At 40.2% G+C, this 18,334-nt stretch overlaps 1 protein-coding gene across 4 annotated transcripts in view; it reads right to left on the bottom strand.

The window, feature by feature from the left end:
• LOC111160053 (MORC family CW-type zinc finger 2) overlaps positions 1-18,334 on the bottom strand; it is a 60,926-nt gene that overhangs the window by 38,758 nt on the left and 3,834 nt on the right. For all 4 annotated transcript variants that reach the window (XM_022522855.1, XM_022522854.1, XM_022522858.1 and 1 more), the window contains exons 2-6: positions 14,115-14,168; positions 12,251-12,285; positions 6,361-6,429; positions 5,747-5,837; positions 2,410-2,518 (exon numbers count right to left, since the gene is read on the bottom strand). In XM_022522855.1, the coding sequence (XP_022378563.1) occupies positions 2,410-2,518; positions 5,747-5,837; positions 6,361-6,429; positions 12,251-12,285; positions 14,115-14,168 (358 nt within the window). The remainder of the gene's footprint in view (positions 1-2,409; positions 2,519-5,746; positions 5,838-6,360; positions 6,430-12,250; positions 12,286-14,114; positions 14,169-18,334) is intronic.

Below are 18,334 nucleotides of genomic sequence, written 5' to 3'. Positions count from 1 at the left end.
TAAAGCAGGCTATGCACTGGGCGTAGCCCAATGGAGGCTCAATCTCAGGAGCCTGAGATCTTGACCTGAGGTAAAATCGAGAGTCAGATCCTTAACGTTCTGAGTCACCCAGGTGCCCCACAAAACTGATCTTTTTATTTTTTTTTTTTATTTTTTTTTTTTTTAAAGATTTTATTTATTATTTGACAGAGAGAGACACAGCAAGAGAGGGAACACAAGCAGAGGGAGTGGGAGAGGGAGAAGCAGGCCTCCCGCTGAGCAGGAAGCCCGATGTGGGGCTCGATCCCAGGACCCTGGGATCATGACCTGAGCCGAAGGCAGACACCCAAGGACTGAGCCACCCAGGTGCCCCAAAACTGATCTTTTTAAAAGAGAATCTGATACTGCCACACCACCTTCACTTAAAAGATCAAACCTGACCTATCCCTCCCTGCTCTCCAGAGGCCACCACCTTTCTTCAGGTAGCCCCTCTGCCAACTCCGATCCCACAGCTCTCACCAGCCCTCAGGGCCTTCAACAGGCTATTTCCATGGACTTGACCACCCTCCTCTCACTACCCCAGTCCATCAGGAAACATTCCTGAAAACCACAGCCTGGGCAAAAGTTCTCCTGTCCTACCTCCTCCCAGGAACCTGTTCATTCCAGCTACAGCACTTCTCTCACTGCATATGATGGATGAACTGACACTGTGCACCAAAAAGGCAAATAAATCCACTGGCTTGCCAAGTAAAGGTGGTAGGAAAAAACAGCCTTTCATCCCCACCATGAACTAATTTGTTATGATTTAAGCTCACATCTAATAGGGCCAGCACAAATTAAATCACAGCTAACTAAGAGAGATTGAAACCCTAACTAAATTCACCTATCTCAGGATTTCTCTCTACAGACCCTCTCAGTCCCCTCTGTACAGCTCTGGCCACCATTTCTCACACATGAAAGAAGAGTCCAGACTGAGGCTGGATAGACTAGTCTCTGATTCCCTCTCTGGCGAGGAAGCACATACCTCACCAGACCAGCTCCGTAGATGTCTTAACCACCAGGCCACAAAGAGACTCAACTGAGCATGTGTTTAGCTTAATAATTAACTAATTACTGTAATGTTTTAAAATCAGAATATTCTAGATTCATTAGGACTTCTTTCCAGCATAGCAATGATGAGCTGGGGCTAAGTGTCATCTGTCATTTAGCAAAGAACTTACCATGATGTTTTCAATATACTTTCCTGCTTCATTACCTGCCCAGGCCCCATAGGTATCTGACTTGTACCTTCTGATACAGACAATTAAAGCAACAAATTTCTTAAAAAGGAAAATACAATCATAGCACATTTCACAAAATCACCATCATATGGGAAAGACAGTGCTGCTCCTATTATTAGTTCTTATTATTACTGCAGGTTGTGCTCTCCACCCATAGTCAAGAAGCCAAGACATTCCCCTTGATAAAACAACTCTTCATACGGACACCCCACCAGACTAAATTCAGGCTGCAGGTATAGAGAAGCTAAAAATCCAACTCTTGGTTCTTGTCATTTGATGGCCTCATTCTCGGAAACAGGATAACTATTCTCTAAAGCTTTGAGATTTTTTTATTTTTCATTTTTATTTTCATTAACATATAATGTATTATTTGCCCCAGGGGTACAGGTCTGTGAATCATCAGGCTTAAACATTTCACAGCACTCACCATAGCATATACCCTCCCCCATGTCTATAACCCAGCTGCCCTATCCCTACACCCCCATCCCCCAGCAACCCTCTGTTTTGTGAGATTAAGAGTCTCTTATGGTTTGTCTCCCTCCTGATCCCATCTTGTTTCATTTTTTCCTTCCCTATGTCAACCCCTGCCCCGCCTGTCAAATTCCTCGTATCAGAGAGATCATATGATAATTGTCTTTCTCTGACTTATTTCACTCAGCATAATACCCTCTAGTTTCATCCACATCATTGCAAATGAGATTTCATTTCTTTTGACGGCTGCATAGTATTCCACTGTGTGTGTGTGTGTGTGTGTGTGTGTGTACATACACACACACACACATACATACCACATCTTCTTTATCCATTCATCTGTTGATGGACATCTAGGTTCTTTCCATAGTTTGGCTATTGTGGACACTGCTGCTATAAACATTCGGGTGCATGTGCCCCTTCGGATCACTACATTTGTAGCTTTAGGGTAAATACCCCGTAGTGCGATTGCTGGGTTGTATGGTTAAAGCTTTGAAATTTTTAGCTCCTCTCGCACTAGGAAGTCTGCCTAACCCCTCAACAAGTTAATCCAAAGAGATAATCCCACAAGGAGGGCATGGCTGCAATCCTGCAAACCCAATAAGCACAGCATGGCGAATAACGTAGGCAGACCCAGGAAATGTGAAATGATGACTCCAACCATGAGGATAGGACCTACTTCATCAATGCCTTCTTCCTCATGAAAGGTCCGAGACAAAAAGAGGCAGGTCATGGTGTCTTCCTTCTTAGTGAAGAGTATAAAATCCTTCCCGATGCGCATTGAGCCCCTGAAAGGAAAGCAGAAATGGGTTATTCTCCCAGGGATTCAAAAACTCACCTGAAAAAAGAGCGAATTCACCCTCTGGACATGACTGAAACTGCCTTTGGAGAGCTCTCCTCAAGACCTCCCTTCCTCACAGGATCCTGAAATGAGGTCCACAGTCCTCACTCCCTCTGCTCTTACATCAGCCTTCATCATTCCTCACAACTAGCATGACCCCACTTACCCACCATACAAGGCTTCCTCACCACACTTCTAGGGCACATTCACCACAGATCACCAGCCCCAAGTTTAACTCCTGACCTGCTGCCACAACAGCAAGTAACCCCTGCTGCCCATGCACCAGGTTCATCTCAGCTACACAAGGGCTGCTGTACTCTCTGTGCCACCATCCAATTTCCCTCCCGGAACTAGTATCTTCAACACATCATCTTCCATGCTGACCACATCCAGTTCCCATCTGGTCCTTCCTTTGTTGACACAAATTCCTTCTCATTCACTCATCAAATGGCAGCACCATCAAGGGCACAGCCCACAATCTACACTCACTAAGTCCTCAAAAAAAACAAAACAAAAATGGTATGATCCCAAGGCTAAGCCAAATACAGGGGCTAACCATACACAATATAATTCTTAATCATAGTTTTTAAGGAGGCCTATAATTGGTTCATATCCTATAACCTCAACCATCTTCTGTCTCAAAATGGTTTTGCCACTTCAAGCTCATTATGACATAGGCGGTCCCTGCTCTTAGATGCAACTGGTTTCTGGGAAATGTGCCTTGAGGCTGGGTTCCACAAGGTGAAAGTCTGAATGGAATCAACTGCTTCCTTCCTCTGTTTAGCCACATTAAATCAGGTGAGGAACAGGCAAGGACAGGCCTTTCTGGGCAACATGGAACAGGAGAGAAGTTCCAACAGTTCATTGCCCACTGAACAATGGGGCTGTTTAGCTCCTTTCTTCGAAGCAGCTTCTGGGGTTTTATGGCTATTATCTCATTAGTCTTCATAATACCCCAGGGAGGAGATGGCAGTGGAAAGCCTCATTACTTTCTTCTACATACAAATACAAACCAGGCTGGCATGCCAAACACACAAATGAATGCCATGTCCCATTTCCCCAAATGCTCAGGAAAACACCCAGGACACTATCCAGAGACACCCTGGGGGCTGCCAAGTTCTCTTTCTCCTCCTCCAGTTCCCAAGATGCTGGCAGTGCTCCTTCCTCTGACAGATTTCACGGCCCTCCTCCTTCTCCCCTGAAGCTTATGGATAGCAAAATGAGGCATATTACCTTCCCTTCTGTCAAAGCTTGCTCTTGTCCTAATTTGGCAAAAACTCTCACTTTGTGCTTCTTTCTTCTCTCTTTCATCCTGACCTTGGAGGCTAAGAGCAACAACCCCAAAAATGCCACCTCTCTGCTGGCTTCCTTGCTTCTCAGCCCTATTCTCACCACAAATCACTCCCTTCTGAAACTCTTTTTCAACTTCTGAATTGGTTACAAAATAAATACACTCTCAACACTAGATGGCTCCAACTGAATGCATCCTTTACAACTCAGTCTACTAAAATATGCTAATGACAACACTTGCAACTTCCCAGTCTTCTAAGCACCGTTAGAGTCCTATTTTGTTTGCTCCTCAAACTTGCTCTGTAAGGTAGAAGGTCAGAGAATAGAATTGCATTTTCTAGATTAGAAAACACATATGCAGAGACATGAAAGAGCTTGCCCAAGGCCACAAAACTGCTAAGATCAGGTAGAAGGAGACTGGACTACAATCCAGATGGGAACTCAGGACTTCTTTCACACTGACACTAAGAGACCTCAGTTACTGGGATTTAGGGCACCAGCACCAGAACCATGGGGAACCTACCTCCAGACTCCTAGGCCCTACCCTAGATCTAGCGAGTCAGACCAGGAATCTGCCATGGAAAGATCAAAGGAGAAATAAAGTAAGAATCCAGAAACTAGTCTAAGGCTCTCAAAGCAGTAAGAGCATTTAATCCTTAACTTACTTAGCACGTATTTATAATCCCAATTTACAAAGAAGGATGCTGAAGCTCAGAGAAATAATTCAGTGGCTGAGGTGAGACTTGAACTTTAATTTGTATGACTGAAGTGCGATGGGTAACCACTCCAGCTCTGCAGTCAAAAGGACCTGGTTCATATCTCAGCTCTACACTTGGGCTACACTTTTATACCTCTGGGCAAATCACTTCATCCCCATAAATCTCAATTTCCTCACTGGAAAATGAGAATAAATAAGAATAGAAGGAATAAATAAGATCATTCAAGTAAAGTTTTTAGCAAAGTGCCTGGCACATGGTAAGAACTTGTTACTACCATTTGGTTTCTCCCCTGAAAGACTAATAGTCCAGGTACCATGTCCCCAGTGTCTTTGGAAGAACTCTCTTTCCTTGCCAAAGCATGCTGCATGCGAGGGACCACTGATACTGCTGACTGACCAAAGCACCACCCTCTCTCGAACAAAACAACACGTTTCCACAGCAAGACTGGAAATGTGACTCAGAATTCCATTTGTACAAATTCCAATTCCACTAAATCTTATTCCATCCAAAGGTATGTACAGCTGGAAGTGAGCATTTCAGAAATAGAAACCTTTCTCTTGGGGCTTCACTCAAAACCAGAACAACACATTCCAAACACCAAACAAGTGGGAACCAAGGGCTGAGAAAAAGTCCCAAGGGATCTGAAGACATTAGGTACGTCCCTGCTATAGGGTCTAGCAGGACACAGAAGTGGAGACCATGTCCTCTGAGAGGGAGGATTCAGATCTCCATTACTCACCCTGGATCCCCAGTGCCTGGTCAAAGCATGACACGTGGCGGGTGATCAGGAAACACTGCAGTGCCATGAAGCAACCCCTTTAGCATCTCAGATACATCCTAACCCCACAAAACCACCACTTGCATCGTCAAACCAAAGGGTAAAAATAAGAATTTTCATCAGGAGGAGAGATGCAATTCCACAGTACACTGTCAAGAGAAACCTATAGTTTGCTTCTCTCACCCCAAATGGTTTAGGATGTTCATTCTTTCAATCTGTAAGGAAAACCTTGCTGTACAGCAGTTGCTAAGTTCCCAAACTACTACTTCTTTCTGACCTTTCTTCTGCTCCAGAAGGATAAGGAACAGAAAAGATTTCACTGGACAGCAGCAGGACAGTATTGCTTAATTCTGTACTGAGTCCTATGACAGGCTTCTAGTATACTTACGATTTTAACCCATTCCCATACTGCCCAATCTGGGTGGACTCAGGCGTTCGCTTGGCTGACTTCCCAAACTGGATCACACTGGCAGCATCACCTGAAGTCACAGGTACAAAGAAAATGAAAGCATTTACATTTCTTCCCCACGATCCTCAAAAATCAAAGGTCTGAGCCTAGTTAAATCTAAGCAGGGCTGTGTGTCTACTAAAACCACCTTCCAAGGAAATTCAGAACCATGAGGCAAATGGAAACAACCTCTGACTGGCCTGTCAGTACCACCATCACTATGCCCTTATTCTGTTACCAGAACATGGTATGTATGAAGGCTGAGGGAGGCCTCTGTAGTTCCCGCTCCAGGATGTTGTGCAAGCTGATAAATACAATGTCAAGAGATGGGTAATCTGACTGACTTCAGGTTGCCATTCAGATCCTATCTCCCATGCTAGGACAAGATCTGGCAAATCCATTAGTGGAATTAAGCCTGAGATGTTGCAACAGACCTCTCTCTCTCCAGGTGGATCTTCTAGTCACAACAGTAAGGCAACAGAAAAACAACACAGTAAGTATTTAGTAAAAAGAGTTACATCCTCCCCCAAAGAAGAAATCATCTCATCACTTACTTGGATCCATTCCTGCTCCATCATCCAAAAAGCAAAGCATAAATCCTCCTCGAAGGTCCTCTCGCCTTTCTGTAAAAGAAGCGGTTGCCATTACTGGGTAGTTACCTACCTACCAGGTAATTACCTACCAGGAACTACCACTGGTAGTTCCACCAGAGGGTGGAAACATGGGTAAGGTTAGAAGGTAGATCAGTGTGACATTTGGCCCAAAAAAGTTAGGACAAACCTAGCTCCTCCTTCTAACAGCCCTAGCTAGTGTAAGGTAAATGTCAGGGCCCTTGAGGGTGGGTATTACTATCAAATGTTCTCCAATGTTTTCTAGTTAATGACAAAGACTGACTCTTTGAGGGCAGGAAATACCTGGTCCACTAGACTAACCACCAAGCAGGGGGCCCAACTCAGGGATTGATACCAGGACTCTGAGGTCATGACCTGAGCCCACTGTCTGAGTCACCCAGGCACCCCTGAATATGCATCTATTTCACACAAGCCTCAATCATCCTACTGTGTCCCTCTACCTGCATTACTTCCACCTCTGCCCTCTGCCATGGGTCCCAGGGCACTAAAGCACTCTAACTACTACGCATTGTACATTGTCAACACTGCTCAAATTCAACAGGGCCATCTTCTTTGTGGGTTAAATCTGGAGTAGCCCTCAGACAATGTGATCAAGCCAGACATGCTGTGGGTACAGTGGTGGCAGTTACTATCCAGAGAAACTGCTAAGTCTATGTATGACTATCCCCCGGCTAACTTGAGTTTCTGGGGTATCTGTACTCATTGCCACATCCTCTGCTTGCTATGGGTCCTTAAAATGGCTCCCTAACCTAGAAATGAGATGGCACAAGATGCAGTGAGAGCTGCCTGGTCCCAGTTGGACTTGCTTGACTGGAAGGAGGAATAGTCTTTTGACAAGAGGATTAAGTCCTTTGAAAGCACAGCCACAGCAGGGCTTCCTGATTGACAGGAGGGGAACAAACTGGCTGCCATTTCAGTGGGTGCAAGAACTTCTTCTTTCAGTAACTGTCTTCTACAGCAGCAGGTGGTTACTCAAAGTAGTCTGGGTCTAAACATGTCACAAACACTAAAGAAGAGATTCCCAAATTGGGAAGGGGGTGATACTGGAGTTTTCAAGGTGCCTATGACCAATGATGAAGATAATTTGACAAAGGAGGAACAGCACAGGCCTTGGAATCAGGAGAGCACTTCTACTAAAAGGCAGGAGGTATACGTAAAGTACTATAGGGACAAACCCAAGGCTGCTTTAGAACCTAGTTCCTGAGTACTTTTTTGTCTCTGTAAGCTGTGGTTCACCAACTTTAAGCTGAGGAATCCCAGTTTAAAACACTCTTTGTCCTAAAGATTCAGTGAGTCATGACCACCTTCTGTTAAATGGACTAGTGTAATTTAAAATGCTATTCAAAAGTATTATAAACCACAGATTTTCAAGTATCACAACGTGTTCAGGAAGCTGACTTTGCTGAAACATTAATGACAAATGCTTCTTGAAAGTTCAAGAGCAAGGACCTTCCTGTAAGTACTATGGGTAGATAAGAACATTTCTCCTTATGGCAGTGCCTCTTATCAGCGTGGAGAATCCAAGTGAGATCTAGTAAGCATGAGCAAGTGCAAGAAAAGTGCAAAGAGGCTTCCAACGTTTCCTTCTGGAGGAAGCAAAGTATAACATGAAGACTCAAACTAGGTCAGATACAGAATATGGTAAAAGAAGTGTTCTAAATCTAGCCAAGAGCCATTTGTTGTACACTTCAGCCATAAAACACACATGAAGATTCTGCTTTGGAATCCAGAATGGTTCAAGCCAAGTGGCACTCCTTGAAAACTATACAGGAAATTACTTCTAGGCCCTTGTGTTTGTTAGGCACATAATCATCACTTGACAGTGGGTCTGAGATCCCTTTCTTGTTCAAGGATTTCATTTAAAGATATTTCAGATGATTTACAAGGTTAAGAGATCCACCAATGGAGGATCTCCTGGCCACATAGTGATCAACAGTCTGTAAGCAGCTAGTAGTACCCAAGACCACATGATCCTCTGCAAGACTGCCTCAAGGCCAAGAGACTAGCTGACACAGCAGTCACTTCTTCAACTTTGTAAATAGGCAATATCGCATCAACACCTGGCTTATCCTGATCACCTGTTTAATTTACTGAGCACTTCTCTGTTCCTGGCTCTGTGATGAAGACAGTAGTAAATAATGCAGATATGATCACTGCCTTCACTGAGCTTACAGTCCAACAGATGCTACTGTCTGTAGCAAATCAATTAAGCAGAAGGGTTTAAGCAGGAGATTAAGAGTAAGCTAGAGCAAAATGAAGTGTGCATAAGAATCAACTGAAGAGCTTGTTAAAAATACAGATTCTGGGCTCTACCCCAGAAAGTCTGTGTGGGTCTGAGAAGGCATCTGAGAATTTGCATTTTAAAATGCTCCCAGGGGATGGTGATGCTATCCATCAGTGGACCACTCTGTGAGAAGCACTAAGCTAGAGTATCAAGGACCAGAAGGTTTCTCTACTCAAAACTATCTCCCCAGACATCCCACCAGTTAGAGATGTATTCCTAACACCTGATATTCACTTCTGTCAGTCAACTGTTATCTGAAGCCTCCAAGCAAAGGATTTTGATGAAGGAAGTTCTAGAGAGAAGAGAGTTGAAAGAATCTAGAGCTGCAGGTTTTACGCTCCCACTCCAATCAAATGTCGTGGAACTGCCCTCTTTACAGTTGTACTTCAGATCCTGGTAGCAGCTAAATAAGATTATCAGAATGAGTTTGGAAGGATGCACATCTAAACTCTTCCCAGGATGGCCAAGTCTGGCTTTCCAAATTAGCCTGACATCCAATCATCTAACTCCCACTGGAGAGGAGACAGAAAGAAGCAGAAGAAATGTAAAATGGAACTCGTAAGTCAAAGGTCAGAGATGAGAAAATATTGTCCTTAACAGAAGTTGTTAATAAAATGAAATCCAAGCTCTTCATTGTTCTTTTGCAATCTGAGTAGTGTTCACTTCAGTTACATGTGCTCTAATTTTCCACTTACTAGCATCACAAAGGGGATCTTTGAGGAATGGCATTGCCGATCCAAGGAAGTCAAGTAGTCAGTAAAAATACCAAGTCTACTTCTGATAGGCACATTATTGTCTGGCCCCGTCTAACAGGAACAGGAATGCTTTGGGTAAATGAACACCTCTGCACTTTAACAGTCTGGTTCCTTTGTCACCCTTCTTTTAAAACATGACTTTTTAATGAAGTCAAACTAAATCTGATGTTTAAGGGGATTTCCAAGTTCAGAATCAATCTAGTCTCAAATGGGAGACAGGAAAATACTTTCCCCTGTGCCCTGACAATAAGAACTTTACAGTACTAGGGTATTACTAATTCTATCATTGTACTTGTAAAATTTAAAGTTGCTTTTATTCCTCCTGTTGAATGTGTTAGTAAGGCTCTGAGGTAGAAAAGTGTGAAGTTAAGGACATCTCAGCCAGGATTCCTAATCTGGAGGTATCTGGAGTAAATCAAGTCTTTTTCTAAAATGCTGTAGTGCTTAGTACTTCTATCATTTAATCCTTAACTGCTTTGACAGTTCCCACAAGATCAAGTTATTGTTCTCTAATCACCTGCAGAGTGCTAACTGTCTCTCCAATTAAAGACTTAAATTCTCTAATGAGAACTTAGAAAAGACCCCATCACATCCTCTCTGGACTCTTCCCTAAGCACAACAGGAGTAAGAACACTGAGCACAGAATAAATGTACAGTGGGTCTTTTTCATTTAAATTGAAATCCAACAGTTCTGTTGTATTCTGATCGCGAAGGATTAAATTTTCTTAGTGAAATTCACCCACCAAAGGTGGGAGGAGGGGGCAGGGGTGGTCTGTATTTAAAACACTTCTTTCAAGTAAACTCAGCTATGATTTGTCCTTTTGACGTCACTTGGGAGTAGAGTCCCATTCTCTGCTTTACCATCTATACAAGGATTAAAACATTTCTTTAAGAGGTAACTGTAATTGCTCCTCATTAAAGTACACTTGAGATGTAAGATACACACTGTGACTTGGGAATGGTGCCTCCATTTGGCCTTAGGGTTTAAGTAACCATCTTTAACACTCTTGTGCTGTGCCTCTGGATGTATCCCTAACACCTGATATTTACTTTGTTCCTTTCTTTCCTGTTCCTGTTCCTTTCTACTAAAAATAAAACAAGTCTTATTTTCACCACTTTGGCATAGCCTTTTGAGCAAAAGGCTTTCAGAATAAGCAATATAGCTGATTTTTAGCTGTACTGAATTATCTTCTTTGCTCCCGTGTATATCAGGCATGAGAAATTCATCGTATCTGGGAAGAATCTTTTTTTTTTTTTTTTTAAGATTTTATTTATTTACTTGACAGAGAGAGATCACAAGCAGGCAGAGAGGCAGGCAGAGAGAGAGGAGGAAGCAGGCTCCCTGCTGAGCATAGAGCCCGATGCGGGGCTCGATCCCAGGACCCCAAGATCATGACCCGAGCCGAAGGCAGCGGCTCAACCCACTGAGCCACCCAGGCGCCCCAAGATTCTTCATAAAATTATGTAACACTGGAGGTTCTGAAAATTGTCTCTTAGTTGTTTGCTTGTTCCCACTCATGAGTGAGTCCACAAAGATGGGTTATTTGACAACTGTATATTCCCACAAAAACACTTCACTTTTCTCAGTGTTATTTAAGACTTTAGAAAAGTTTGTCAGAGACCTATACATTATGCTAGCCAAATAGGATTTAAAAGCCATCTTCCTCTATTTTGCTTCCAAATTTCTAGCAATTCAAATGATCAAAAACATGCTGGTACAAACAATGAACAGGCAGAGAGTAAACTAAAAATAATGATTTAAAATTTTAAAAAGCCAATGATAATGACTAAGAATTTACAACAGAGCCAATTAAATAAGCAGAACAGGAAACACCATTAATATCTTTAAATTCCAGGGTGCCTGGTACACTCAGTTGGCTGAGCATCTGACTCTGGCTCACATCATGATCTCAGGGTCTTGGAATCAAGCCCTGCGTCAGGCTCCCTGCTCAATGGAGAGTCTGCTTATCCCTCTCTCTCTCTCTCTCTCTGCCTCTCCCCGCCACCCCACTCATGCACTCACTCTCTGTCACTCTCTCTCAAATAAATGAAATCTTTACAAAAACAAAAAACTTTAAATTCCAAGCAAAGCAGGTCTCCTTCCTACCTGACACCTCTGCCTGAGAACATCTCCTCAGCAAACCCCACTGCCAACCCACTTGATCCACTGTTTTATGCAACTGACACCAGCAACTCTCCAAGTCCTCACTGAGGTTGCAGAGAGAGAAACTGGCCTCCAACAAATCTCTTTTTGACTCCAGGTACCAGTAAAATCAACCAATCAGTAATCCAAACCAGTAAAATCACCAGTACTTGGTCACTTCACTCCCCACTACTCTACTCCATCATCCCATAAATCTCTCAGTGGCTATCTAAATAGATCTATAGGGGTGCCTGGGTGGCTCAGTAGGTTAAGAATCTGTCTTCAGCTCAGGTCATGATCCCAGGGTCGGATGAAGCATGGAGTCAGGCTGCCTGCGCAGCGGAGAGCCTGCTTCTCCCTCTCCTCCCTATTCGTGCTCCCTCTCGCGCTCTATTAAATAAAATATTTAATAAATAGATAGATCTATAGATCTGGGAACCACATGTTAGTTTCCTTACACCAATATTCTTGGTTTCTATCACATGCCTGACTAGAGCTGCCCTATTTCTACCCTATGACCTGGAGTAACTGTGCCATCTCCCCAGGCTCTCAGACGTTTCTTCTTAGGCACAGCAATAAACGCATTCAAAGGAACTGAACATCTGAAGAAAGGACTGATGTACAACTTACCTGCGTAAATATCTATTCTGGTGGCATCAGCATCTCTGCAAAATTAAAAGAAATGAATATATGAAAATGAAAATATGAAATATCAACCATCAAAATACATAGTATTTTAAGTGGAACGCATAATATTTTGAGTTTATTTTTAGGAAGTCACACAGAAATTCTGTATCCATTAAAGTACACTTTCACACTTGGCAACACTACTTCCCTTATGTCTGTGAAACAGTTCTGAAACTCTAAATTATTTAAAATAACCACATGACACATAGGGCCTGTATACGTCTTTTAAATACAGATTTCACAGTAAAAATATCTAGAGGATGAAAGAACATTTGCCTTTACACACTAAAAAATGACTCACAACTATGTTTCTCTCACTAATTTGATAGCCATCATAAAAAATGTAACTTGTCCATTTTTCTTATGTACAAGATACTGAGGAGAAAGAAAAACATCATCTTCCACAAAGCCTATGAAAAATCAGGTCTCATAGTATATACATTACAGTCAGCAGACTAATTGACAAGCCTATAATCTTATGAAAGGAAGTTAGGGCACTTCATTAGACCAAACATCAGCTGAAATACAAGTTCAGTCATAAATAAAGGCTTGAAACTAATCTAGTCCAATTCTGCCAACTGCAGGCAAGGAGAATGAGGCACAGAGAATTTCTAAGTTTTAAATGCAAAAAATCCACTCAAATCCATACAGTTCTACATGTACTTATTCCCCAAACACATAAAAACAGTTTCAAATATAAGATAGATGGGCAACATGTGTGCATGACCAGGAAACACATACTCCCAGGAATCTCCAGTTCACCATATGATATACAAAAAGGCAGTCTACCACAGCACACCATGGTCTCACTAAGCTAACAAGTGGCAAGTTCAAATATAGTTCCATTAAGCTACACCATTTTTAAATTGAATACAAAAATTATGAGTCAACCAGGATTGAAAGAAAACAGGAGTTTTCTGATTAAACAACCTGTTAACAAGCACACTTCCATATAACAATCCCAGTGAATAACAATGAAAATAATAATGGTACAGGATTATAGTATAGATATACAGACAAAAATTATAGGCAAGCTCATTATAACTGCGGATCCATTTAGAAAGCACTTCTACCAAAAAAAAACAAAAAAACCTTCTCTCAACTCTTACCCTCTTCCTTTATTAGTCATCAACACTTGGTCAACAAGAAATGTGTCTGAATTTTATGTTTGCATTCAGAAACAACTCTGAGATAATATTTTCATAATGAACAGAATCTTGATTTGGATGTTGTTATTTATCTTTGAGCCAACCCAAACTTCTTTCCAGTCCTGTATAGTAACATTTATAGACTTCCATCACTAAGAACTCAGTGTAACACAGTGCTAAAGAATTTCTTCCAAGCACAGCTAACAAGAAACTTCGATCACTTGGAAGTCATCTGACATTAAAATACACGTTTTGAGAACATACCTAACTCTGGTATAATTTTAAAGACTTTAGGTGGTGTACTGTTCTGAGAGCACAAATTAAATCAGATCTTATCTGTCCCATTAATTTGATTCCTAGGTTTCTATCTTAATTCCCTGCATTTCGCTACAATTATTGTGCTCTAATACACAAAGGAAGATAACTTTGGATGTCGTAAGTTCATTATTTTTAGGAAAAGCAATGGATGAATTAAAATCAACCAAGTAAACTAGAAGTATCAACTAACGTGCTATTAAAAATACCTCTGGGGTAAGAGACCCCTTAGGAGTGAATTACAGCTGCTTACAGAATTGTCTTCCTCCCACATCTTCAGAAGCAAAGGTCAAAATGACCCAAGAAGTTTTCAAGCACAGACTGTATGCCTAAAGACTACATACCTTGCATTATCAACCAGTTCAGCAAGAGCACCAAACAAGAATTCATGAGTAGTTCTGAAATGATAAATACTAAGAATCAGCAAAAGAATTAAATAATTGAACTATGACACCTAATAAGTCAAGGTAATAAAATATTAGTTTTTAGGGAAAAAAATCTAAAATTCCCATTCGTGCTATCAATTTATACTACTGAAATTTAAACTTCCCCCAAATTAGAGCCTTTTAAGAGCCTGCTAAACCCCTTCAAATGTTAATCAAGTTCTGTTATCTACTCATGTTTATTCTGTTAAGAAACCAACTATGAAGCGTTAAGATTCCTATACATACTATTGATTTAAAGGCAGTTTTTTTCACCACTCATATTGTGCCTAGAAAAATGTCAGTGTTTTATTTTTCATTGCCTTAACCAGCTATCAGTTTCTGCATATCTCTAAGCATGCTCAATGGACACCTTGCTAACATTTTGCTTTACCAATACTTGCATGTTATCCATTGGTGAAAGAAGAAAACCCATTTGCTTCTGTGCAGTTTGTAAACAAAATATTCCAAATGAAAGTGAGGAGAAAGGGGAGAATAATCTAGTTCCTGACATTTCAACTCTAGCTAAGAGCAACCCTCACCACGTTAAAGAAAGGAATCGAAGACCTTCTTGCACAATTCCTCTTGTAAGGACAGCTTGGTGTGTTCTTCCTATGGTCCCTGATAGCCCTTTTAAGAAGATAACCTCTCTGAAGTGGAGCTGCAACGTGGGGGGTTTGGGGGGTAGGAAAAGAATAAATGGAACAAGATGGGATCAGGAGGGAGACAAACCATCAGACTCTTAATCTCACAAAACAAACTGAGGGTTGCTGGGGGGAAGGGGGTGGGGAGAGGGTGGTGGGGTTATGGACATTGGGGAGGGTGTGTGCTATGGTGAGTGCTGTGAAATGTGTAAACCTGGCGATTCACAGACCTGTACCCCTGGGGCTAAAAATACATTATATGTTTATAAAAAATTTTTTTAGAAATTTAAAAAAAAAAAAAAAGGTAACAGGAGGCTGCTCAAAGTTGGGTTAGGTAAATACACAATTACCATGTTATTCAGAACTCAATAAATATGGTATTTATGCATAAGATGAATCCTTAAATTTTTTCTCCATTTACATTCTCCTTATTTTGTGCTGTTTCCTAGAATAGTCCTCTTTCAATATAAAAGTTAGGATGTGTCCACCTAGAAACCTGACTTTTGGTAAAAATTAAAATCATTAACCTAAATAATACATTACCATCATCATTTTTTCAAAAATAAATTATTCCCGCTGACTTTTTTATACCATTTCAGCCCACAGACAAAGTGAAAATTTCTGATAATTTAGCATGAAATATACCAAAATTAAATAACCAGTATCTAGGATCTCTGATCATTTACTACAGCATGTAAAACAAAAAACAAATTGTAAAATATTTGCTTATAAAACAAACACCCAAAACTGAAATGTCCAAGAACACTAGTTTCCCCTCCTCAAGTTAACCTACAAATTTTTATAATAGCAAAATTTGAATTAAAAACTATTAGTTCAAAAAAAAAAAAAAAAAAAGCAGTTCTTGGAATTTTAGGAAGAACTTTCTCCCATGAGATCAGTGAATATATCTGCTGTTAATCCAAAGGTGGCACCAACAAATATGTCTTAACAAAAATTAGAAACTTATCTCCAATTCACCTAGAAAACAGAGCTCAAATTCTTCTGACCAAATCCAATCCTTAACTATTTTACAAGAAAAGAAAAATAATTTCTAAGAGAAAAACCTGCATAAAAATTATCTTTAATTAAAAAATTTAAGCCTCTGTAATCTTAAAATCTTCAAATTACCAATGGAAGAAATGAAGTATTCTGTAGATTATTAAAGAAATAGGGAGAAATGTCAGAAAATTAAGGTGATTTGTAAAGGTAATATAAGTTAAAAGCAAATCTAACATTTGTTCTCAAGCTTTAAACCATTTTCCTGTCTTAGAAATGGCTTAGAAACTTAGAGTTTAAGTTAGTTTTCTAAACTCTAAATGTTTTTAATTTTAAGGATAGCTAGGTACAGATATAAATTCTACTGTAAATTTCTCATTGTGAAAACGTGTACTTTAACTATAATCAAGGAAATTCAGAAATATAGCTCCTGTAACAACAACAAAAAGAATACAACCATAATAAGAATGGGACTACAACTTGTATTCAGGAATCTTTGGAATAAATATGTTTAAGAATGAAGTACTGGCCTTGGTAGTGAAAATAGTGAATAAAAATAATCTCCAAAACTAATTCTGATACCGTCTGCCATCAGGGCAAAGAAATAAAAAATGAAGGCAACTGCTTCTCAGTCATACATTATTTCTGACTGCTTCAAATGAAAATGAGAGACATTTAGAATTCAGTAAGATCTCAAAACAGCAAGCACAAAGTATCTCTGGCTAAGTTTTCACTGCTTTTTACACAATGTTTAGAAATGTGCCTTGTAAATTCAGAATGTAAAGAAAACATTCCAAATGGCCTTTGCTGTTCCACAGAGTGTCAATGCTGTTCCACACATACATATTTCAGATCCCTAACAGATATCGCTAAAATGTGGCTAAGGGGGGGCGCCTGGGTGGCTCAGTGGGTTAAGCCTCTGCCTTCGGCTCAGGGTCCTGGGATCAGCCCTGCATAGGGCTGTCTGCTCAGCGGGGAGCCTGCTTCCCTCCCTCTCTCTGCCTGCCTCTCTGCCTACTTGTGAATTCTCTGTCAAATAAATAAAAATAAAATCTTTAAAAAATAATAAAATGTAGCTAAGGGATACTTTTGTGATATGTACTGACATATCATAAAAGGGGTCTTTGTGACAACTGTTGGGAAGGTCAGAGGCAACACCCATTACCTTCTCTGGACCTTCAACTGATTGATGGGTCCTACTAACTCTAACATCAGAGTTCTAAACATTTCTTAAAAATCTTAAGAACCAAAAACATACCGACATAATTTCTTCCCCTTTTTTTCAAATAATATTCAGAGAGACACATTCATTGCTTGCTAGCATTTGAAACACGTATTTGAATAAATATCAAAGAAAATTATTTTCAGAGATGTAAAGATTCTTTGCATGTTATCCAAGAAAGGTCAACCATCTGGAAAAAGACAAGGATTTTTAGCAAACTCTCACTTTCCATTGACTTTTATACCATTTGTGCCATGATCAAAATAGTTTTGCAGCTCAGCATTTCCAGTGACAAATTTATGGGTAAATCTACTCATTACATAAGGAAAATAGTGTCCCTATTTATATTCAACCTGAATTTAAACCAACAGGTTATCCACAAGTCCATATACAGTGATAGCTTCTGCTGTGTTCTTGGAGATGTTGACAACAGTTAATTGCCTTAATTGCTAGAAAATAAAGCTGAGAAACTAGAGCAACCATTTTACATTAAAACGGCTTTAATATATTTAGAGTGTAAACCTACATTTCAACTAAATCCCAAAAAATATGAAGTCTCTAGAGGTGACAGTTTCCTCTATATTCACTATATACACGGATAAATCAAACCACAACTATCATACTGCCAAGATAATTTATTAAATGTGCCAACAGGAAGAGACACAGAGAGCAGGAATCTTAAGCATTCTTTCTATCAGACCACTTAGCAGTACTGCAGTGATGTAAGATACGCACCTTATTAAAAAGGAACATCACTACTACCACTATATCTGGAATCTAGCACCTAGATTGCTCAGGAAGTTTTTACTAGTAGTCACAAAACCTACCACTAAAGAGTAGCTAACAGCATAAAACTGCTTTTATTTAAAAACCGTAACTTACCATTTCACACTAGCAACACCCTGTATTTTAAAAAAAAAGTAGCCTAAACTTTCATGTTATCATGAGAATTTCCCAGGCCTGCTTTAAATCTTAATACTGATGTAACCAAAATAACCATCAACAATTACCCTAAACATCATACAAAAAAAACAAAAAAAAACAAAAAACAAAACCAAACCCTCTCAAGACAGACATTAACTGTCTCCAACAAATGCTCCAGAATTTACTAAGAATGTATCTGCCTAATGACTACCACCAAAGAGCAAACTATTACACTGATGGACTTCTGGTTTATATAAATTATTATACATTAAATAAACAATAAACAATAATCACCATCTCTTCAATGTTTATCGTGTACCATGCATGAGCTAAGTACTTTATAAACATAACACATA

Source organism: Enhydra lutris, unplaced genomic scaffold (genome assembly GCF_002288905.1).
Source record: "Enhydra lutris kenyoni isolate GAN:26980312 unplaced genomic scaffold, ASM228890v2 scaffoldscaffold73, whole genome shotgun sequence".
Classification (NCBI taxonomy): Eukaryota; Metazoa; Chordata; class Mammalia; order Carnivora; family Mustelidae; genus Enhydra; species Enhydra lutris.
This window is presented reverse-complemented; position numbering and strand designations above follow the sequence as displayed.